We start from the raw sequence: 25,452 nt of genomic DNA, 5'->3' as shown, positions 1-25,452 counted from the left end.
ATGTTTGTAATCATTTCTTATTAAAGGCCCAAATGCATAAAACCTTATAACTCATTTATGTTAAGTAAATGTGTTTTTCATTTTAAGTAAATGTCATCAAAACATGTATACCAAGAAATTAACTAAGTACTCAGCATATACATTTGTGCCCTCCTTGTGGGTTTGTAAGACAAAATAAAAGAAACAAACAATACAAACTTTATCTGCTTGCATTCTCTTTTTGGGCGGGTGCGGCGTGCCGCACCCGCCCTGTATTCTCTGACTATTGACCTACTTTTTCACATACCGCAGTGTTGAGAAAATATTCATGCCGGTTATATCCCAAACACCCACAGAGGTGATAGTTTACGGTGAGTTTTGTAATTATTACTTGATTTTGACATGTAAGTAATACGATAAAGTCGTAATAGGCAGTAATGTATTTGTATTAAAAGAAATAACAAAAATAATTATTTAAGTAATAGAAATACTATTTGGAAATTGCAGCAAGATTTGCAGATGTTTTTATTTGAACAGTACCAGTTCACCAGTTTTGCTAGTTTTCCTAATCTTTGGGCTAAATTAACACCATCGTGAAGGTCATAATCATTTTATACTGACAGCTTCTGTATGGACTTAAATACAGCTTGTATGTACATTGTGTTCAGTGTGTACATAGGCTATTTACTTTTCAAATCTTGTGACAAACTGTGCTTGATGATGATTGTATAAGGTATTATAGACAAATTATTAGAATGCATGTGCACCAGTAGAAATGGCCCAGGTTGAATAAAATAAATAAACATATGAATGAATATTTTATTCCCTTGATTATTTTTGTTGGGACAAAATAAGGATATAGTTTGACGCTTTGAAATACAGTTATGTTAATCATAATAAAGTTACAAAGTTAAAAAATAATATCGAAATATTGTAAAATCAAAGTTTCCCCCCTCGTAAGTTGTATCAAAACAACATATTGAGGAAATTGATATGACAGATTTTTAAACTTTGATGAGCAGAAGATGAGCAGAAGTCTTTCTATCTGATGATAAAAAAATCTAGGTATGATTACGAAAATGTTTTAAATAACTATTATCTACAAAAGTTTTATAACAATGTTTTATATAAAATGTTAACATAAAACGTCTTCTGTTATGATGTGAAGGGTTAATATAAAAACAGGGAAAATCTGTTCCAACTGACCAGCAGAGAATAAAGGATAAGCAATAGATAAGATTAAAATCAGGTAAAATATCACACAGCCTCCAATGGGGGAATAACAAACGTATAAACGTATAAAGTTATAAACTCTTTTAACTTTGTTTATACGTTGTGTGTTATTCCCCCATTGGAAATCGATGTTGTGTCATATTTTCCCTGTTTTTAATTGTGAAGACTTACTCATTCTTTCATTTCTCTTGACAATTTGTCATTTGCCCGCCCTATTCCTTTTAAAGGAATTTTTATTTACAGTGTCGTTAGCTCGTTTTAAGCCTGATGTCCTCCCAGTGAATGTGAAATGCAACATTTTGTCTTCAATCACTGCGCCGTTTTTTTTAAAGACATTTCTTGTTTGGCTTTACAACGAATATGTTTCAGGGGGAATACACTCGGTCATTATTTGCATAAAAGGTCATCTATTAAACATGTTAAAGAACTCATGTACTTTATAATTATTATACATGTATAGGCCTATTAATCAGATTTCTCAGTCTACTCGGTCAAAATAACAACGTTCATCTCAAAACCAATAACACGTGGGTTACCACTAACATGTGCCTTATGTGGTTCCGGGTGTAGGTTATAATAGCACTTTATTGCACCCATCCATCCCTTCAATTTTAAAAATGAAACAGACGTAAATATATTGATTGTAATTTATTTCTAGTTTGTTTCTTTTTCTTTTCTTTCCTTATTCCTGGTTTAATTGATTTTTGAACACAAATATTAAAACAAAAGAAACAACGAGCAAAAAACAAAACAAAACAAAAAACAAAACAAAACCGGGCGCCAGGAAGCAATGCGCTCGCTGTAAAAGTCTTTCGCTTGGATTGTCACAGCAACAAAAACAGTCTATTAATAAATTTAAGTGGACCAAACCTTGTAAATAGTGTTGGTTTGTTGTTGTTTTTTTCAATTTGCTTAAGTAATATGCCATAACAAGCCTTTTCCGTCATAACCAAATTAGCTTTAAAATAATTACATTAAGATATGCTGCTGCAAATGTGTAATTTGCGAATTACTACTGTATTATTGCTATGTAAACATGTTAAAGCACTATTTTAAACCGATCTCTTAACAAATGATTATTTGATTTACTTGATATTTCATGTTAAAGCCGTATTATAACATTTCCATAAGAAATAGAATTGTAAATTTCCATAAGAAATATAATTATGTTTTGGTTTTTTTTGGTATAAATGTTAGTTTTTATTATATCACTCATACATAAATTCTAGACAGTTCATTGGTTGATTACCATTTATCATTTTTACTATCAGCATCTCCGTGTGATAGTCTTTACCATCATAGTGCCTGCCCTAATGCGCCTGCGCCAAGCCGTACGCTGACTCTTAGACTCGCCGATTTAGTGAAGGGGTGGATCCCAAAATGTGAAGTATATCACCGCAAAACATGGTGTTATGTTGATGAAAAAATGTATTTCCTACCTTAAATTGTATTTTAGTAATAGAATTTATGTATGAGTGATATCGTGTAATGGTCGAAATATAATCACTTGGTGAAAGATGTATTGTTCCATTCCACTCGCCATTCAGGCTCGTGGAATGGAACAACCCATCTTTCACCTCGTGATTATATTTCGACCATCACACTCATAGACAGTTAATATTATACTGTCAGATACGTCCTCTTTTAATAGAAAACAAATACAAACTAGAGTCAACAGACGCTGAATACAAGCCGCAATTTGACCCCTATAACTTGACCCCTGGGTTACGGATGGGGTCAACTGCTCTTGCATTGTGCTTAGGATGTCATAAGAAATATTCCTGGTGAATTTCAGCTTAATCGGAACTTAAACATGGATTTTGATTTTTTTAAATTTTTGATTGACCTTTTGACCCCCTTTAATGACCTTTGACCTCAATGAAAAAAAAAAATTATGTACACCGACAAAATGTATTGTTCCAATTTTAATTAAAAAATTCTAACATGTTCAGTTCTTGAGATAAAAATTCTTGAAGTTATTCAGCTAAAAACAGGAAGTGACCCTTAATGACCTTTGACCCCAAAATAAAAATACCATGCATACATCAGGGAACACTAATTCATGTATGTTGGTTATATTATTCTGGTCTGTTTACATTTTGAAATAAAAATGTTTTGAACATTTTTGATAATTTTGGTTTTTGACAGGAAGTAACCCCTTAATGACCTTTGACCCCGAAACTGTAGGCATCCTAAAGACCCTGGCTAATAGCAATGCATGTGTGTTAATGGCGACTCTCTGCTATGTAATTTGTACAGACAGTGATTTTTTAATTATTTTTTACAAATTTTTCAGATTTTGACCGGAAATGACCCCTTAATGACCTTTGACCTCAATTCTTTTTAGGAAGTTTTAAGCACTGCCACATGTTGATTCATATGCATGAGTCACATGATCATTGCATGTAATTTGTGGAAGGAGTAGCATTTTTTGTGAAATCAACATTTTTGACCATAAGGTCAAGGTCAAAGGTCACAGTCAGGTCAAAGTCAAATGTAAGGTTTGGCCTAGTCCAGTGGTCATTTGGCTCAAGTATGGTTGAAATCTGTCGAAGCATAAGAGAGCTAGGGCGAAACGTGGCAAGTCACGCAAAATGTCACGAGTTGCCAGAAGAAAGAAGAAGAACTAGACTAAGCTGTGGTCTAACCCACGAACACAGCCGTGTTGTTACCCCTAATGACATTTGACCCCAAAATATATGAAAACGGCCATAGACATTGGCTAATGTCAATGCATGGGTGCATGTGGCACCACTTTGCTATGTTACTTGTGACAGAAGGGGCATTTTGAAGGTTTTTCGTCTCAGACCGGAAGTGACCCCTTAATGACATTTGACCCCAAATAAAAAAATACCACATATGAATTGGGTACCCACAATTCATGTGTGAACATACCGTTACTGTCCTATGTTTTTCTTAGCAAATAAAAAACATTGACGGTTTTTCGTTTTATACCGGAAGTGACCCCTTAATGACCTTTGACCCCAAATCTGTGAGGACCCCATAGACACTGGATAATAACAATGCATGTATGCAAGTGGTGTTACTGTCCGACGTAATTTGTGGGAGAAGAAGCATTTTAAAGGTATTTCGTTTTGTACCGGAAGTGGCCCCTTAATGACCTTTGACCCTAAATAAAAAAATACCACATATGCACAGGGTAATTACAATTTATGTGTGAACATACCGTTACTGTCCTATGTTTTTCTTAGCAAATAAAATTTTTGAAGGTTTTTCGTTTTATACCGGAAGTGACCCCTTAATGACCTTTGACCCCAAATCTGTGAGGACCCCATAGACACTGGGTAATAACAATGCATGTGTGCAAGTGGTGTCACTGTCCTACGTAATTTGTGGGAGAAGAAGCATTTTAAAGGTATTTTAGTTTTATACCGGAAGTGGCCCCTTAATGACCTTTGACCCTAAATAAAAAAAAAATACCACATATACACAGGGTAACTACAATTTATGTGTGAACATACCGTTACTGTCCTATGTTTTTCTTAGCAAATAAATTTTTTTGAAGATTTTTCGTTTTATACCGGAAGTGACCCTTTAATGACCTTTGACCCCAAATCTGTGAGGACCCCATATACACGGGATAATAACAATTCATGTGTGCAAGTGGTGTCACCGTCCTATGTAATCTGTGAGAGAAGAAGCATTTTGAGTTGAAATCACGTTTTTGACCCCTATGACCCCTGCGTGACCTTTGACCCCACGAGTTTCATATGACATGTAGGGGCATGGTCAATGATGGTTATGACCAAGTTAGGTCAAAATCGGTGTAAGCATGTAAGTGCTAGAGCAAATGAAGTGGTCGGCAGAAAGAAGAAAGAAAGAAGAAAGAAGAAAGAACCTGTAAGAAAAAGACACAGCCGTGACTAACGTCACGGCTGTGTAACTAGTTTTAGCTGTGGTCTAAGACCACGAACACAGCCGTGTTTTGACGCCTTAATGACCTTTGACCTCAAAATATATAAAACGCCCATAGACATTGGCTAATGTCAATGTATGGGTCCAAGTGGCACCACTTTGCTATGTTATTTGTGGCAGAAAGGGGCATTTTGAAGGTTTTTCGTCTCAGACCGGAAGTGACCCCTTAATGACCTTTGACCCCAAATGAAAAAATACCACATGTACAATAGGTAAACACAATTCACGTGTGAATATACCATCACCCTCCAATGTTTTTCTTAGTAAATACAAAATTTTGAAGGTTTTTCGTTTTATACCGGAAGTGACCCCTTAATGACCTTTGATTCCAAATTTGTGAGGACCCCATAGACACTGGGTAATAACAATGCATGTGTGCAAGTGGCGTCACTGTCATACGTAATTTGTGGAAGAAGAAGCATTTTAAAGGAATTTCGTTTTATACCGGAAGTAGCCCTTAATGACATTTGACCCTAAATAAAAAAATACCACATATGCACAGAGTAACTACAATTTATTTGTGAACATACCGTTACTGTCCTATGTTTTTCTTAGCAAATAAAAATGTTTGAAGGTTTTTCGTTTTATACCGGAAGTGACGCCTTAATGACCTTTGACCCCAAATCTGTGAGGACCCCATAGACACTGGATAATAACAATGCATGTGTGCAAGTGGTGTCACTCTCCTACGTAATCTGTGAGAGAAGAAGCATTTTGAGTTGAAATCACGTTTTTGACCCCTATGACCCCTGCTTGACCTTTGACCCCACGAATTTCATGTGACATGTAGGGGCATGGTCAATGATGGTTGTGACCAAGTTAGGTCAAAATCGGTACAAGCATGTAAGTGCTAGAGCAAATGTAGTGGTCGGCAGAAGAAAGAACTAGACTAAGCTGTGGTCTAACCCACGAACACAGCCGTGTTGTTACCCCTAATGACCTTTGACCCCAAAATATATGAAAACGCCCATAGACATTGGCTAATGTCAATGCATGGGTGCATGTGGCACCACTTTGCTATGTTACTTGTGACAGAAAGGGCATTTTGAAGGTTTTTCGTCTCAGACCGGAAGTGACCCCTTAATGACATTTGACCCCAATTAAAAAATACCACATATGAATTGGGTACCCACAATTCATGTGTGAACATGCCGTTACTGTCCTATGTTTTTCTTAGCAAATAAAAAATTTTGACGGTTTTTCGTTTTATACCGGAAGTGACCCCTTAATGACGTTTGACCCCAAATAAAAAAAAATACCACATATGAATTGGATACCCACAATTCATGTGTGAACATACCGTTACTGTCCTATGTTTTTCTTAGCAAATAAAAAAAATTGAAGGATTTTCGTTTTATACCGGAAGTGACCCCTTAATGACCTTTGACCCCAAATCTGTGAGAACCCCATAGACACTGGGTAATAACAATGCATGTATGCAAGTGGTGTTACTGTCCGACGTAATTTGTGGGAGAAGAAACATTTTAAAGATATTTCGTTTTGTACCGGAAGTGGCCCCTTAATGACCTTTGACCCTAAATAAAAAAATACCACATATACATAGGGTAATTACAATTTATGTGTGAACATACCGTTACTGTCCTATGTTTTTCTTAGCAAATACAAATTTTTGAAGGTTTTTCGTTTTATACCGGAAGTGACCCCTTAATGACCTTTGACCCCAAATCTGTGAGGACCCCATAGACACTGGGTAATAGTAATGCATGTGTGCAAGTGGGGTCACCGTCATACGTAATCTGTAGGAGAAGAAGCATTTTGAGTTGAAATCACGTTTTTGACCCCTATGACCCCAGCGTAACCTTTGACCCCACGAGTTTCATGTGACATGTAGGGGCATGGTCAATGATGATTGTGACCAAGTTAGGTCCAAATCGGTGTAAGCATGTGAGTGCTAGAGCAAATGTAGTGGTCGGCAGAAAGAAAGAAAGAACCTGTAAGAAAAAAGACACAGCCGTGACTAACGTCACGGCTGTGTAAAGAAAGAAACTAGATATATTGCATCCTTAGTAAGGCTGCGAAGTCTAGCCGTGACCTTGAAATGACATCTGATGACCTTGAAATGACCTTCACCACATTTTGCATCATATCCACATAACATATACTAATTTTCATTCAAATTGAATAAACTTTGTAATTTGACCCCTTTTGACCTTTAGTTGACTTCTGGTGACCTTGAAATGACCTCCAATATATTTTGAATCATATCAAGATCACATATACTAATTTTCATCTAAATTTGACAAATATTAGAATTTGACCCCTTTTGACATTTCGTTGACCTCTGGTGACCTTGAAATGACCTCCAATATATTTTGAATCATATCAAGATCACATATACTAATTTTCATTTAAATTGGACAAACTTTAGAATTTTACCCCTTTTGACCCCAAAACAGACCTCTCCTCCATGTTTAAGCCAAATCTGATTACAATCGTATATGAACATAATGCTAGAGCCCTTTTGGCATTATTCTGATGATCACAGCACGTAATATGCAGAAAATATTGAATTTTAAAGTGATTTTCAGTAATCAACCATTTTTGTCCCCTGTTTGACCTTGAACTCAAAATCTGTGAGGACCCCATAGACACCAACTAATGTCAATGCATATGTGTCAGTCGCATCTCTGTACCATAGAATCTGTAGGAAAAGAAGCATTTTGAAGGTATTTGGTTATGTGCCGGAAATACCCCCTTAATGACCTTTGACCCCAAATCTGTGAGGACCCCATAGGCCCCGGCTATAGCCAAGGTAAATGTCCAAATCTCGATACTCTACCATGTAATCTGTAGGAGAAGAAGCATTTTTAGTAAAAATCACATTTTTAGCCAAAATTACTCATGCGTGACGTTTGATCCCAAATGGGTCATGTCATATGTAAAGGCTGGGGTAGTTGAGCTTGTGCGCAAGTTTGGTCATAATCGGTCAAATAATGAAGGAGCTAGAGCAAATTATATCAAATGTTGACAGAAAGAAGAAGAAGAAAAGAAGAAGAAGAAGAAGAAGAAGAACTAGATCTGGTTACAGATCTGGACCTAGCTGGGGCCGGAAATGCCAGTCTTAACTTAAAGTTTGACCTTTGACCGGCTATTATGGACATCTCACACCATTAATGGTGCATCACTGTAGCATGTAGGGGCTTTATCCGTCTTCCATAGGCTGAGATACAGCTACTTTTCCGTAATTTTAAACATTTTTTTGCAAATTTGACGTTTTGACCTCCTTAATGACCTTTGACCCCAATATAAAAAAACCTTATATACACCGAGAAAATGCATTGTTACAGTTTAAATTAAAAAATCTACTATGCTTAGTTATGGAGATAAAAATTCTTGAAGTTATTTAGCTTAAAACCGGAAATGGCGTCTAAATGACCTTTGACCAAAAAAATAAAAATACCGTGCATACATCGGGTATCACTAATACATATATGAAATTTATGTCACTCTGGTCTGGTTACGTTTTGAGATATAAAAAACGAACATATTTGATGATTTTTGGTTTTTGACCGGAAGCGACCCTTAATGACCTTTGACCCCAAAACTGTAGACACCCCAAAGACCCTGGTTGGTAGCAATGCATGTGTGCTAATGATAACACTCTGCTATGTAATTTGTAAAGACAGTGATTTTTTGAATATTTTTAGCTTTCAGACCGGAAATGACCCCCTTAATGACCTTTGACCCAAATTATGTGAATGATTTATAGGCACTGGATATAGCCGATGCATATGTGCAAGTGACGTCATTATATGATGTAACATGTAGGAGAAGAAGCATTTTGAAGATATTTGGTTTTATACCGGAAATGACCCCTTAATGACCTTTGACCCCAAATTTGTGAATATCCTATAGACACTGGATATAGCCGATGCATATGTGCAAGTGACGTCATTGTAGGATGTAATATGTAAGAGAAGAAGCATTTTGACATTTGTTGCCAGAAGAAAGAAGCAGAAAGAAGCAGAAGAAGAAAGAAGAAAGATCCGATAGCATCACAAGACCTAGCCGGTGTCCCGGCTAGGTAAGAAACTAGATATATTGCATCCTTAGTAAGGCTGCGAAGTCTAGCCGTGACCTTGAAATTACATCTGATGACCTTGAAATGACCTTCACCACATTTTGCATCATATCCACATAACATATACTAATTTTCATTCAAATTGAATAAACTTTGTAATTTGACCCCTTTTGACCTTTAGTTGACCTCTGGTGACCTTAAAATGACCTCCAATATATTTTGAATCATATCAAGATCACATATACTAATTTTCATCTAAATTGGACAAATATTAGAATTTGACCCCTTTTGACCTTTCGTTGACCTCTGGTGACCTTGAAATGACCTCCAATATATTTTGAATCATATCAAGATCACATATACTAATTTTCATTTAAATTGGACAAACTTTAGAATTTTACCCTTTTGACCCCAAAACAGACCCTCCTCCATGTTTAAGCCAAATCTGATTACAATCGTACATGAACATAATGCTAGAGCCCTTTTGGCATTATTCTGATGATCACAGCACGTAATATGCAGAAAATATTGAATTTTAAAGTGATTTTCAGTAATCAACCATTTTTGTCCCCTGTTTGACCTTGAACTCAAAATCTGTGAGGACCCCATAGACACCAACTAATGTCAATGCATATGTGTCAGTCGCATCTCTGTACCATAGAATCTGTAGGAGAAGAAGCATTTTGAAGGTATTTGGTTATGTGCCGGAAATACCCCTTAATGACCTTTGACCCCAAATCTGTGAGGACCCCATAGGCCGCGGCTATAGCCAAGGTAAATGTCCAAATCTCGATACTCTACCATGTAATCTGTAGGAGAAGAAGCATTTTTGGTAAAAAATCACATTTTTAGCCAAAATTACTCATGCGTGACGTTTGACCCCAAATGGGTCATGTCATATGTAAAGGCTGGGGTAGTTGAGCTTGTGCGCAAGTTTGGTCATAATCGGTCAAATAATGAAGGAGCTAGAGCAAATTATATCAAATGTTGACAGAAAGAAGAAGAAGAAGAAGAAGAAGAAGAAAGAAACTACTGGGATTCAAGAGTCTAGCCGCCGCTCGGCTAGACTAACTAGACTAAGCTGTGGTCTAACCCACGAACACAGCCGTGTTGTTACCCCTAATGACCTTTGACCCCAAAATATATGAAAACGGCCATAGACATTGGCTAATGTCAATGCATGGGTGCATGTGGCACCACTTTGCTATGTTACTTGTGGCAGAAGGGGCATTTTGAAGGTTTTTCGTCTCAGACCGGAAGTGACCCCTTAATGACATTTGACCCTAAAAAAAAAAAAAATACCACATATGAATTGGGTACCCACAATTCATGTGTGAACATACCGTTACTGTCCAATGTTTTTCTTAGCAAATAAAAAAAAAATTGACGGTTTTTCGTTTTATACCGGAAGTGACCCCTTAATGACATTTGACCCCAAATAAAAAAATACCACATATGAATTGGGTACCCACAATTCATGTGTGAACATACCGTTACTGTCCTATGTTTTTCTTAGCAAATAAAAAAAAATTGAAGGTTTTTCGTTTTATACCGGAAGTGACCCCTTAATGACCTTTGATCCCAAATCTGTGAGGACCCCATAGACACTGGGTAATAACAATGCATGTGTGCAAGTGGTGTCACTGTCCTACGTAATTTGTGGGAGAAGAAGCATTTTAAACGTATTTCGTATTATACCGGAAGTGGCCCTTAATGACCTTTGACCCTAAATATAAAAATACCACATATACACAGGATAACTACAATTTATGTGTGAACATACCGTTACTGTCCTATGTTTGTCTTAGCAAATAAAAAATTTGAAAGTTTTTCGTTTTATACCGGAAGTGACCCCTTAATGACCTTTGACCCAAAATCTGTGAGGACCCTATAGACACTGGATAATAACAATGCATGTGTGCAAGTGGTGTCACTGTCCTACGTAATCTGTGAGAGAAGAAGCATTTTAGTTGAAATCACGTTTTTGACCCCTATGACCTCTGCGTGACCTTTGACCCCACGAGTTTCATATGACATGTAGGGGCATGGTCAATGATGGTTGTGACCAAGTAAGGTCAAAATCGGTGTAAGCATGTAAGTGCTAGAGCAAATGAAGTGGTCGGCAGAAAGAAGAAAGAAAGAAGAAAGAAGAACTAGACTAAGCTGTGGTCTAACCCACGAACACAGCCGTGTTGTTACCCCTAATGACCTTTGACCCCAAAATATATGAAAACGGCCATAGACATTGGCTAATGTCAATGCATGGGTGCATGTGGCACCACTTTGCTATGTTACTTGTGGCAGAAGGGGCATTTTGAAGGTTTTTCGTCTCAGACCGGAAGTGACCCCTTAATGACATTTGACCCTAAATAAAAAAAATACCACATATGAATTGGGTACCCACAATTCATGTGTGAACATACCGTTACTGTGCAATGTTTTTCTTAGCAAATAAAAAAAATTGACGGTTTTTCGTTTTATACCGGAAGTGACCCCTTAATGACATTTGACCCCAAATAAAAAAATACCACATATGAATTGGGTACCCACAATTCATGTGTGAACATACCGTTACTGTCCTATGTTTTTCTTAGCAAATAAAAAAATTTGAAGGTTTTTCGTTTTATACCGGAAGTGACCCCTTAATGACCTTTGATCCCAAATCTGTGAGGACCCCATAGACACTGGGTAATAACAATGCATGTGTGCAAGTGGTGTCACTGTCCTACGTAATTTGTGGGAGAAGAAGCATTTTAAACGTATTTCGTATTATACCGGAAGTGGCCCTTAATGACCTTTTGACCCTAAATATAAAAATACCACATATACACAGGATAACTACAATTTATGTGTGAACATACCGTTACTGTCCTATGTTTGTCTTAGCAAATAAAAAAATTTGAAAGTTTTTCGTTTTATACCGGAAGTGACCCCTTAATGACCTTTGACCCAAAATCTGTGAGGACCCTATAGACACTGGATAATAACAATGCATGTGTGCAAGTGGTGTCACTGTCCTACGTAATCTGTGAGAGAAGAAGCATTTTTTTTTTTAATCACGTTTTTGACCCCTATGACCTCTGCGTGACCTTTGACCCCACGAGTTTCATATGACATGTAGGGGCATGGTCAATGATGGTTGTGACCAAGTAAGGTCAAAATCGGTGTAAGCATGTAAGTGCTAGAGCAAATGAAGTGGTCGGCAGAAAGAAGAAAGAAAAAGAAAGAAAGAAGAAAGAAAGAAGAAAGAACCTGTAAGAAAAAGACACAGCCGTGACTAACGTCACGGCTGTGTAACTAGATTCAAGCTGTGGTCTAACCCACGAACACAGCCGTGTTGTTATCCCTAACGACCTTTGACCCCAAAATATATGAAAACGGCCATAGACATTGGCTAATGTCAATGCATGGGTGCATGTAGCACCACTTTGCTATGTTACTTGTGGCAGAAGGGGCATTTTGAAGGTTTTTCGTCTCAGACCGGAAGTGACCCCTTAATGACATTTGACCCCATATAAAAAAATACCACATATGAATTGGGTACCCACAATTCATGTGTGAACATACCGTTACTGTCCTATGTTTTTCTAAGCAAATAAAACATTTTGACGGTTTTTCGTTTTATACCGGAAGTGACCCCTTAATGACATTTGACCCCAAATAAAAAAATACCACATATGAATTGGGTACCCACAATTCATGTGTGAACATACCGTTACTGTCCTATGATTTTCTTAGCAAATAAAAAAAATTGAAGGTTTTTCGTTTTATACCGGAAGTGACCCCTTAATGACCTTTGACCCCAAATCTGTGAGGACCCCATAGACACTGGGTAATAACAATGCATGTATGCAAGTGGTGTTACTGTTCTACGTAATTTGTGGGAGAAGAAGCATTTTAAAGGTATTTCGTTTTATACCGGAAGTGGCCCTTAATGACCTTTGACCCTAAATTAAAAAATACCACATATACACAGGGTAACTACAATTTATGTGTGAACATACCGTTACTGTCCTATGTTTTTCTTAGCAAATAAAAAAATTTGAAGTTTTTTCGTTTTATACCGGAAGTGACCCCTTAATGACCTTTGACACCAAATCTGTGAGGACCCCATAGACACAAGTTAATAACAATGCATGTGTGCAAGTGGTGTCACTGTCCTACGTAATCTGTGAGAGAAGAAGCATTTTGAGTTGAAATCACGTTTTTGACCCCTATGACCCCTGCGTGACCTTTGACCCCACGAGTTTCATATGACATGTAGGGGCATGGTCAATGATGGTTGTGACAAAGTTAGGTCAAAATCGGTGTAAGCATGTAAGTGCTAGAGCAAATGTAGTGGTCGGCAGAAAGAAGAAAGAAAGAAGAAAGAAAGAAGAAAGAAAGAAGAAAGAACCTGTAAGAAAAAAGACACAGCCGTGACGTTAGTAAAGAACCTGTAAGAAAAAAGACACAGCCGTGACTAACGTCACGGCTGTGTAAGAAACTACTGGGATTCAAAAGTATAGCCGCCGCTCGGCTAGACTAAGAAAGAAGATTGAACCTGTAAGAAAAAAGACACAGCCGTGACTAACGTCACGGCTGTGTAAGAAGAAGAAAGAATTGAGAAGAGACAGAACAAGCCGACATCCGTCGTCGGCTTGTAAGAAAATCGCTAGTTAATGCAGCATTATGTTGCCAATGCGAGCCACTAATTCGAACGTGAGTAGTATCGGCTCTTTTTATATTTTACGACTGCCTGCACGCCATGTACGTTCTGTGTTATGCACATCGTGTACGCGTTCGACTAATAATTATTTCCATCGTAATAATAAAACGACGGTTCCTGTGGTTTATTCAAAATCTCGAATTTCGACAAAACTACAGCACCGAAAGTCTTGATTTTGGCAGGGGATGTTAATTTACTAAAGTACATAACAATCGCTTAAAAACAGAATTTTGAAAAATATTGGGGGCGTCCTCATCAGCAAATGTTTTAATATGGCTTTAACGTGTTTATTGCTTTTCTCTGCTGTGTTTAAGATATGACAATAATTGTAGCTTCTTCGTTTTATTTTTGAGATGGATCAGAACATGAAAATAATCAAATCTATGCGCCTCTAAACACCATAGGCATATTGGTTTATTTATATAAGATTAAATCAATTAAAACATGTGTACATTGATTGTTTCATTCATTTGCTGCCGATTATGTTCTTTCGACTTAGTGTGTGCTTGGTTCGATTGAAATGGTTGCTTATAAATACTTTACTTTCCAGTAAATTAATGCAATACAACAGTAACTTCAACTGTCCATTGTGGTTTAATTATTTACCTTGAGAAAATACTCCCATGCAACGTTCACACAATTTTAAGTCAGCATAAACGTTGGTATTTAGAGAATAAAGGTAGTGTTTTAGCCGCTGTCGTGCATCTATCGTCTCATAAAAACACGGGCGATATCATTATTTTATTTTAAGTAAACACAGCCCTAAGAACCAATGAAAAAAAATTCTCAAGTGTTTAAGAATACATTATAATGATGTTAATTCATTTCCAAAACTGTGCCTTCTTCGATGCATGATTAAAAATTATGACCGCATTTGTACCACATTCTAGCGTCTTATATCGTATTTTATCGGTCAAATACCTATTTTGATGTTATTGCAGAAAATAGCTCACCCAACACTAGCAGTAAAACCGTAACCCTAATCTATAATCCCAACCCTAGCCCTAACTTAATTTATAATTTATGAGCGTAGTAGATTTTGCAATTATAAGTACCGGCAGCTGTGCCTCCAATACGATACCGTAGAAAACGATTTACGTGTTACCGGTATACTGTACACATACGTTTACTATTTTTTTTTTGTATTAACGTTTAATCCCAGCAAACACAAAACGTTTTTAAAATATTTTCAACAGGTTATATTTTTTGATTTTTGGTTTTGGTAAAATCGTTTTAAGAACATTAAATTACGGGTTATACAAAGGTCAGGTAAGCGTTTTAAAACGTCTTGAATGAATGTACGCTACAAAAATATTTGTAAAATGTTTTCAAAATGTTATTGTAAAATCTTTTTTTGCAAATTTTTTTCCCCCAAAACATTTTGTCAACACTTAAATAGTAAGTTATCAAAAAACGTTTTTAAATGTCATGAAAATGTTTTATAACCTTTATATACCCTTAATATAACCCGACATTTAAACCTTTTCTGGCAACCTTTTCTAACCTTTGGCGAATGATGTCGAATGATGTTTTGTGTTTGCTGGTAATACCGTATTTTATCGGTAAATTACCGGTAGCCGGGATTCTAGTAATATTACCGTAACATAACAGTGTATAAAGCACAGGTTTGCATATTAATTCACCACTACTACTTTTCCTTCTTCTATAATTCAACAGTGTACAGCTGCCACAGGAACACGGGTATTTTTTGATCAGTTATTCCATGAGCCCCAGAAGTTGATTTTAATTGGAGATGGTTGCTCAACCTCAACACAAGCTATTGCCGGCACTTCGTACCACTGGAATCTGAATATGGTAAGATAATACTTACATAACAATGTTGCAATCGAGTTATCAACATGATGACCGAGTCTGAGTCATAAAATTCCGAGTCCGAGTCCGAATCATCAGCTTCCGAGTCAGAGTTTGAGTCATCAATGTAAAACCCCAACACAAAAGTTCTTTGGATTTTCCATTAATTTTAAACATTGCGCTAAGCCGAACAGTCAAGTCAAAGTGGCAGTCTATGGGACCGTCCCTGGGAGTGTCTCACTGACAATCCACATTAAACAAGCAATTAAACATGCTTGCACTTATAGGGAAGAAAGTCAGAATTTGGGTTCAGATTCAGTAGCGTAGCGATCGTGTGTGGGGGTGGGTGGGTGTGTGTGCAGGAGGCAGAGTGGCCCCCTGACAAAAATGAAAGAAATAAGTGCCCCCTTTGATCAGACTTGTAGTATTGGGATCCGCCATGAGTACGGGTACGGATACGGATCCCGAGCCATGAGTACGGATACAGGTCCCAGGCCATGGGTACGGATACGGGGACGGGTACGGGTCGCTAGGCATGAGTACGGGTACGGGTCCGAACCCAAAATAGGGTGTGAGTACGGGTTCGGATCCGGAGCCATGGGTACGGAAATTAAACTCACTCCAACATTACTACGATTAGATCAGGGAGATGTATTGAGTAAAATTTCAACGTGGCAACAGGGTATAAATCTGGCAACATTGACTCATTAAAATTGGGGAATTGTAAGACAATTGCTAGGGTTACTCAATTGAGGCAGAGCGTGGCGCAATGGTTAGGGTACTTGCCTTTAGTGCATGAGGTACCGGGTTCAATTCCCTGCGGTGGCGATTTGCTGGGATATTGACTCGGAAAAAAAGTCTGAAATTAATTGGCAACTTTTGGCAACAATTGGCAAATTAATTGGTAGATTAAATTCAGACATCCGCTCTCCCCATGGTTCGTTTAGAATTGGGTAAACGAATCATGAAAGTACTCCTTCCTTCGGATGGGACATTAAGCCGTCGGTCCCGTGTGCATAGAGCCATACCTGTACATTTATTTCGCAGCCAGTTTCGAAAAGAGTAGGGTGTTAACCCCTGACTGTTCCCAACCCGTCCCGGTGTTCAAATGGACCCCAATGGAAATAAGCTTCAATAGAGACTTTCTTTGGTTATCCAGGGTTGTCAAAACCCGAACACATCAAATCAAATCAAAGTGTCAAGTTCATTTAGTGGGCAAAAAATCTACGACCTTCATGTGCGGTTTTTGCAAAGTTTGTACTTTTTTACGAGTGAAACCAGATAAATTATGGTGTTTTTAACCTACAATCAATAAAAACAAGGTAGGCCTGTTACCATGGGATGCTGATTTTTTAAATTTTTTTAAATATCGATTTTTGCATTGGGTACCAATAGCTTCTATCTCCCAGACTTGAAGCAAAATCCAAATGATGACGTGTCCAAGAGTTTGTCAACGTAGAAAAATTTTGCTCTTAAACATGTGCGGTGGAGCATGTGACGTGTTAAAAACTTGTTAAATACATTATGCATTCATGTAGACAAAAGAAGTTGATGATTTTATGATTTGAAGTTCTAATGACATGATATACCTTTTGCACAAGGCGTATAGCATTCTTGCTATGATTTGAGTAAAAACAATATCAGGTTGAGTGAATAGATTCATCAGGTTTGTGAGACATATCAATTAGAAATTTTCGCTTGACAAAACCAGTAAGTTTTTACTTACTCTCTAATATTTCGTCCTACACGTCGGAGGACTTCTTCAGATGTGAGACATCTGATCCACTTTCCCGGGAAACTGACTTCCGGTTGTGATTGGTCTTGTTGTCAAAAGACCTAATTAATAATTTCATCATCTAAATTTCAATCTCTAAACAGATACCGTATGGAGCAAGAGCTCCAACTCAGCTTTTCCAACCGAATAGACTACCCGTACTGCTTTAACCCATATAACACATTATCGTACGGAGCATCAGCTCGAACTCTTTCAACTCTTTCAACTCTTTCCAACCAATTAGACTACCATCACTTCTACAGAAGCGTTATGTCAGATACTATGCTTAACCCATATAGATCTCCTACAGTGCAGCAGCTCCATCTCTTTCTAACCGAATAGACTACCCATACTTCTACAGAACCGTTATACCAGATACAATGTTTAACCCAGCTAGGATACATCTCATGAAAGAATTTAGATGGAACAAAGTTGGCACGATACATGGAAAACATGAAATTTTCTCACTGGTAAGAATTTTTAAAGGTTTTTTTTAATGTTGCAATAACAAAGAAACATAGGGGTAAAAAACTTATTTTGCATCAGACAAGGCAAACGAAAGCGCAGCAATCACAATTGTGGCGTCAAATGAAAGGGAAGAATAAGATCTATCATTTGAGTAGAGTAGAGTAGACTTTCGATGCGATAGAATGACACACAATGCGATAGAATAAGATAAAAAAAATTTAATACGGATTTTCCAGTCACTTGGTCTAAAAATAAAAGTGCAGGAGAATTTAAATAAAGTAGACTTCCTGGATGTAAGCATGAACTTAAGCACAGGGGTGCACGCCATTAGGAAGCCTAATAACCAACCAATCTGAATAAGCACCAATAAAAACGGTTACAAGGAACAAATAAAGTATAACAAAGGCAGCACAACAGATGGAAGCGCTAAGGGAAAGAAGGAGAACAGAAAGAGAAAAGTACTCTGGTTCAATTCACCTTATAGCAGAAAAATCTAACATGGGGCACATTCCTAAAACTATTGGATAGGCCCTTTCCCTCAGGAAGCAAGCTTCACAAAATTTTCAACAGAAACTGCGCCAAAGTTAGTTACAGTTGCATGAACAACATGGGTGCCATAATAAAAATGCACAACAACAATGTCACCAAAAACCTAGTAAAATGCATCGAAACACATTAAGGAATTAAAGCCATATTATAACATTTTCAAACAAAATAGACTAGCATTTATTTGCCATAAAATGTTAGCTTTTACTGTCAAATATATTATTTTTGAGCCGAACAACTGCGGCAAAGCAAAGAAAATTGGAATTTACTACCAGCGCACATGTCGCCAATACGTACCACTCATTCGGTCATGTTGTGGTACGACCCTTTGTTGTGTATATCACCGTCCCGCACGCCGTGTACGTACTGTGTGTTATGAACATCGTGTATGCGTTCGACTAATAATTCCATCGTAATAATAAAGCGCCGGTTCCGGCGTTTTATTCAAAATCTTGGATTTTGACCAAACTACAGCACATAGAGTCTTGATTTTTGCAGGGTATATTGTTTTAATAAAGTACAATTTAATCGTGTAAAAAAAGGAATTTTAAAAATTCAGTGAAGGCGTCTTCCTCAGCAAATGTTATAATATGGCTTTAAAGAAGAAGGGCAGGGACTATTCAACTAAATGGGAAATTGTAAGGGAGTCTAACACAGAAAGGGGATAATCAGGGCAGTGTAACATGGATGAAAAGCTGGAAATAATCAAAATAATCAATCTCAAGAACTTCCTGAATAAAAGGTTAGAATTGTTTAGGAAGTGTAGGCACGGGTCAAAACCAGCAAACCGTGCCAAGAAAAAGAAATAGCTTTATGTATGTAAAACTGTATCAGTTTCTATCAAAGATCTGTACACTTCAGAGAAATTGTGACTGAAACACATGTACTTCCCCAGCAAACACAAAAACGTTTTTAAAACGTTTTAAATAAGTTATATTTTGGCTTTTGGTTTAGGTAAAAACGTTTTAATAACATTAAAATGTCGGGTTATATAAAGGTCATGATAACGTTTTAAAACGTTTTGTATGAAAACACACTACAACAACGTTTTTAAATGTTTTCAAAAAAAACTATTTCTGCAAACATTTTTGCCAAATATTGTGTCAATACTTAAATAACATTATGTTAAAATATTTGAACCCAGCAAACACAGAAATGTTCTTAAAATGTTTTTTTCAAAACCGTTTAATAACATTTAAATGTCGGGTTATATAAAGGTCATGAAAACATTTTTAAAACGTTATTGAAAATATTTTGGGCAAACATTTTTCGCAAAATATTTTTTCAACCCCAAAATAACATTTTGTTTAAAATGTTTTGTATCAAGTTTTCAAGAATGTTTTTGGAATGTTATTAAAACGTTTTTATACCCTTTATATAACCCGACATTTAAACGTTTTCTGTAAAACATTTTTGTTTGCTGAGCAGTAGATTATCAAAATATGCTTTTTAAGGTTATGAAAACGTTTTATACTCTTAATATACCCTTTATGTAACCCGACATTTAAACGTTTTCTGACAACCTTTTATAACATTTTGCGAATGATGTCGAAAACGTTTTGTGTTTGCTGGGTCAAAAGTACACTTTCTGTGAGTTCGTCCGCTATAGTATTCGAATTGCCCCTGGAATCAACTAACGACAACAAAACTTAACATTCGCTGAAGACACTGGTTGACCCGATGAAAGCGCTCCGGTGAGCTAGTGTACCGAATTTGAGTAGCCTAGAAGTTTATTTTTTGTTTCTACCCATAAAGATAATATTTGGCCTGGCCTTCGTAAGACTAAATGATTGTTTCGATTAATTCAATGAAAATGAGTCCTTTCAAGTCCCTGGTTTAAATTTTGGTTTTGGTCAGGTGGTTTTCCATTATCGTAGCTAAGCTCTCGTCGGATATTGTGATCGATCCTTTTATCTCTGTCCTACAGACAGAAAAATTTAAGAAAGTATTTTCATTTTAAATTTTAGATTTGAAGTAGTCGCCAGAATAGATCCCTAATCGCCCTGGTTAGAGAACTTTTTTATCTCCAAAACCGAGCATGTTTACATAAATCTGATGTCACAGTTGAATTCGTCAAATTGTTGCTATTCTAAATATATACCTTATATATAACTGTAACTTTAGACCAACAATTTATCAGTTATGAGGCCACAGTCTCCATAATTCCAGGGTTATCAGCCTTAATTGTATGAAAGTTTTAGTTGTATCCTCCACTTCAGTTCTCAATTTCTCAATTTCGCAAACATGATTCGACCTTTGCCATACTTAAACCTGGTTAACAGGAAGGAAATGACTCCAGCAAAATCAATCGATAAAGAATAGTCTATCATCCACATTGAATGGTGGACTGCACTTATGCCCAAATATGGCACTTGCCAATCAATAATAACCCACTTGAAATCCCCTGACTCGCTGCGTAACTTTGGTCAGTGCAAGCACTGACCAAAGTTATGGCCAGATATATGGGAGCTGTTTTTGCTGTTATCTGTCATTTACATAATAGGGTGGTACGAACATTTGCAGATGCCCCACATACTCAGTTTTTAGCCTACATGTAATGTATACATTATTCTTGATTGACAACAAGTACAAAAATATCCGTAAGTGATTTAGTTTTAATGCCCTTCGGAAGAGAGCAGTCTACAAATGAGTGATCGTCACTAAAAGTTGCATTCGATTTACACAGGGAATTTTGCAGGCCATGCCGTGCCCTACTTATTAAAACACCAAAGTGCGAATATTTCCAAATATCTAAATTAGCTAAAAATTTAGGACATGATACAAAACTATATTTCCTAGAATTTCAGAGAGTACAAATAACATTGACCAGTTATTTTTCACACAGTGACGTTAAATAGGAAATGCCCTATACCTCTAACATACACTGTTTGTAGAGGTCACACCTCAATGGTGAGAGCACTGTGTATTGTGTATAGGAAAATGCACAGTTACTGCAGTATGTTCTTCCAATTATTTTTTTCGAAGGCGGCTGACCATCTCATTAGAGAACTCCAAGAGGCCAATATCACGATACTTACATCAGAAACTTTCGCTTCGGATGATCCTTCACATCAAATTCAAAATTTGAAGGTAAGTTCTTAAGTCAACCAGAATAGCTGGAGCAATTTACATGAATGATATGGGGGAAAAAAGCGCATTGATTTATAGTGCGCTACGCACAGGCACAACGCCTAGACGTAGATCCACAAGCCTCAGCATACTTTACAGGTTGTCGCTGACCACTACGGCCCCACATCATTCACAACAATTCAGGGACTTTGCTGCTTCAAGAGCGCACACCCTAGACATTCCACAAATAACCATCGCAACCAGGATCAGCTCCCCGAATTTCGTACGGGTTACAACGAGACACATTAGCAGTAAGTTCCTTGTCCAGGGGAATTTCCACGAGAGCGTACTCGGCACCGCCAGGGTTCGAACCCGCAACCTCTCGCACCATAGTCGAACGCCTTATCGATTGAGCTAACTTGACTGCCGGGGAAATAGCAGTAGGCCCATTTCAACAATACCTTAAAACTTCGTCTACGATCGTAGTGTGCTTTTGATGAAAGCTGAATTAATCCAGACGCCATTCATCGACAAAATTAAAATATTATGGAGTTTGAGCAAGTTAGTTACCGATACAAACATAATTATACAAACAATACTATTATAAGACCAATCTATTGTATTGGCACATTTACGGTTGTATCGTTTTAATTTAGCTTTCATCAAAACACACTATATGCTTGTAGACGTTTGTAGTTTTCACTGTCAGATTAATTTTGATCCGAACAACATGATGTAAAACGAAGAAAATCGCCTTTTCATTCCATTGCATACTCTTACTCTAATTTACATGTTATGACCCCTAAACTTGATTAGAGGCAAAGGTCGTACCAAGGTTATTCAGCTAAACAATGCTGTGTAGTTCAAAAAAGATTGTTTGCTTGTCCTTCACCGACCGACCGTATGTTATCGCTCGACTGAAAAAGTTTAAAAAAAAAAAAAAAAAAGTTTTTAAAAACTTTTAACAACCGACAGACCTATTTTACTTGTTCGAATTAAATGACACATATGAACAGATTAGATAGTTATTGAAACATCATATTTAGAGATTTATGTGTATTTTATGCTTAAAATAAAAAAAATAATTATTTTTGAATAGTCTATGTCTATATTTTGAACAACGCCAACGCAACGTTCGTATCTGGTCTGCAGGCAGCGTGTAAGGAACATGCCGCCGCATATAGTTTTTATGTACTGAATATGCTGCAAGCTCGGTATTGAAGTTTTATTTGACCGGGTTTGCAGCGTTCGAATTAATTTCACACTATTAGATGTATACAACAGTAATATGGATAATGTATAGGTTGAAAGCATAGTTCGTTTGCGGTGTATTAAAGTCGAGGAAAGTTAGACAAGTGTAGGAAATGAGATCGATGATAGCTAGAGGGTAGGAACTTGGGAGTGCAATCGAAAAAAAAAAGTTTTTCCGACCGACCGACATAACTCTGAAAAAGTTGTGGAGGACAAGCAAACATCATTTTTTAGCCTTATTAAAGTTTATCAGAAGAACTGTTGGTTTTGTTTCCATTGGTCAGGGTCATAGGAAATTCAGGGGCGGATTTACCTTTTTTTTGGGGGGGGGGGGGCCTCGGTCAGGCCAAAATTTGGAGGCCCCAACGCACCGTGAAGAAGGCATGTGCCCTCAAGTGGCCAAATGTGTAGATGTTACTAGGACATTTGGGCGCGGAGCGCGTGAAAAAATTTCAAATTTAGATTATTTTTGTCCAAATTGAAGATGAATTTTGCTATATAACAGGCCAGTGCGCGCGAAGCGCTCAAAATGTTTTCAATTTCTGTACCATATTTTGGCCCAAAACATAGTGTTTTCGGCTCAAATGGAAGATGCACACTACACAGGGCAATTTTGGGGGCCCCAAATATTTGGGGGGGGGGGGCTGGGCCCGGGCCCATCTGGCCCTATGGTAAATCCGGCCCTGGCCAAATTACCCTCTTATGCTTTGTTCAGAAAATCCATTATAAAGATTATACTGGTTCAGGTCAAATACCATCCAGACTCCAGAGGTTCAAGTGGGTCAATCAGCAGGTGCATTAGTGTCTTTCATATCCAGTCAGTTTTAAGTGGTCAGTGAGGTAAAAACCACCCGAAGATTGTGGAAATAGAGTTTGTACAGTAAGCAACTCTAAATCACCCTCCTTCTGTGGAAGATTCAAGTTGGAAACTTTGTCTGTACTTAGGGTGTATAAAATTCTCCCGAATGTGTTCATTCCATTTGAAATTCATACTCCCTCTTCGGAAGATATTTCCAAATCTTCCACAGGGGATTGTGGAATTTTAATAATCCAATTTATTTCATGAGTTTAAGCTCTTGAAAATATACGTATTTTCGTTTTATTTCCTTTACAGGCGATTGATGCCAGGATTATAGCATCAAATATGTATGCTACAAAAGCAAGAGGTGTTTTATGCGAGGTAAATAATAAATTATAAACAATAATTTTATTTTTATTTATATAATTTGGAATTACATCAAAGATCTCAAGACACTCTACATATATATTAAAAGCATGAAATACATTAACACAATTCAATCATTTTTGCTTGACAAATCATAGTGCATTGAAAAAGTACACACTTTAGCTTTTCGCCAGTGACTTGGCCGCTGTGACAGATGTTTTTGTTTTCAGCATTGGATTGAGGGAATTGAGGGAAACCAGAACTTCATCACGGTTGATTACTTGGCCCCCTCTTTTTTGCGAATTTGGATTACATCCTTTTATTCTTTTGGCAAATGTAGTTGAGTCTTTGTCCAAGATTGTTGCACTTATCCATGATTTTCGTGAGCAATGTGGTCAGTAATGTATAATTGCTGATTGGTGTTGTTCTGAAGTTGATTATTTTCTGTTTGCTCTTGTGAACCATAGGCTTCTTTCTTATATACTATGAGCCTTGCAAGGGATATTTATACAACAACGTCACTGGTCTGCTCGATGTTCTTCTCGTCTTTCGGGAGGACAAACAGACTTAGCGTGTTGGGACAGTACTCGTATTCAGAAAGCAATTCGATATGGCATTAGCGTTTTAAATTGTTACCTAGTTTATGCTATATAAACTCACATTAAATATTTAAAATTTAATTTTATGATTTAAAACAATTAATGTAATATTCATATTAATAATAATAAACAATACTGCGCCAAAAAGAAGTATCCTAACACTTGAAAAACATCTTAATTTTAAAAATAAACCATGTAATGAGTATATTATTTTTTTAATAGATGCATTATCTAATCCTGTCCAGCTCTAACAACTTATTCGGTACAAACGAAAGTATTTACGATCATCTCAAAAGAAAAATAACATCTATATTAATTTAATCAAAACTATACTTGCTGATATTTACCATTAGGATTCAAGGTGCTCTTCTGTAGAATTCACTTTCCCCATCAATCAAATCATGTCCCTCCGTGTCATCTTTCGATTTTTTTTATTAAACAATCTTATCAGTAGCTACACTTCTGACTAATGGGTCATTGATTTGTTCAAAATTAATTTCTTAATAGGCTTATAAGAACAACATGGTTGGCGACGGTTACGTGTGGCTATTGTTAGGATGGTACGCACCAAAATGGTGGGAAGAACAGGACGACTTCGTGCATTGCACCTTGGAAGAAATGCGTAAAGCTGCTCGAAGTTCTTACTATATCTCTACGGAGAGTTTGCTACTAAGTACCAGTTCTGATCTGACTGTTGCAAATATTGTGAGTAACTCTACCGTCCTCGTCCTCCTCCCTCCCCTCCTCCTCGTTTTCTCCCGCTCCTTCTCTTTCTCATCTTCCTCCACCCCTCCTTCTGCTTTTGTTTTGGGTTCTTAAAGGGGCGTAACACTATTGGTTAGGATATGGAATGTCTTCAAACTTACATAA

At 37.1% G+C, this 25,452-nt stretch overlaps 1 protein-coding gene across 1 annotated transcript in view; it reads left to right on the top strand.

The window, feature by feature from the left end:
* Window positions 1–25,452, top strand: part of LOC140138596 (gamma-aminobutyric acid type B receptor subunit 2-like) — a 61,111-nt gene that overhangs the window by 16,482 nt on the left and 19,177 nt on the right. The window contains exons 2-6 of the mRNA XM_072160380.1: window positions 15,576–15,713; window positions 17,784–17,954; window positions 21,484–21,588; window positions 23,933–23,998; window positions 25,090–25,179. Coding sequence (XP_072016481.1) covers window positions 15,576–15,713; window positions 17,784–17,954; window positions 21,484–21,588; window positions 23,933–23,998; window positions 25,090–25,179 — 570 coding nt within the window. The remainder of the gene's footprint in view (window positions 1–15,575; window positions 15,714–17,783; window positions 17,955–21,483; window positions 21,589–23,932; window positions 23,999–25,089; window positions 25,180–25,452) is intronic.

This window comes from Amphiura filiformis, chromosome 2, assembly GCF_039555335.1.
Source record: "Amphiura filiformis chromosome 2, Afil_fr2py, whole genome shotgun sequence".
Classification (NCBI taxonomy): Eukaryota; Metazoa; Echinodermata; class Ophiuroidea; order Amphilepidida; family Amphiuridae; genus Amphiura; species Amphiura filiformis.
This window is presented reverse-complemented; position numbering and strand designations above follow the sequence as displayed.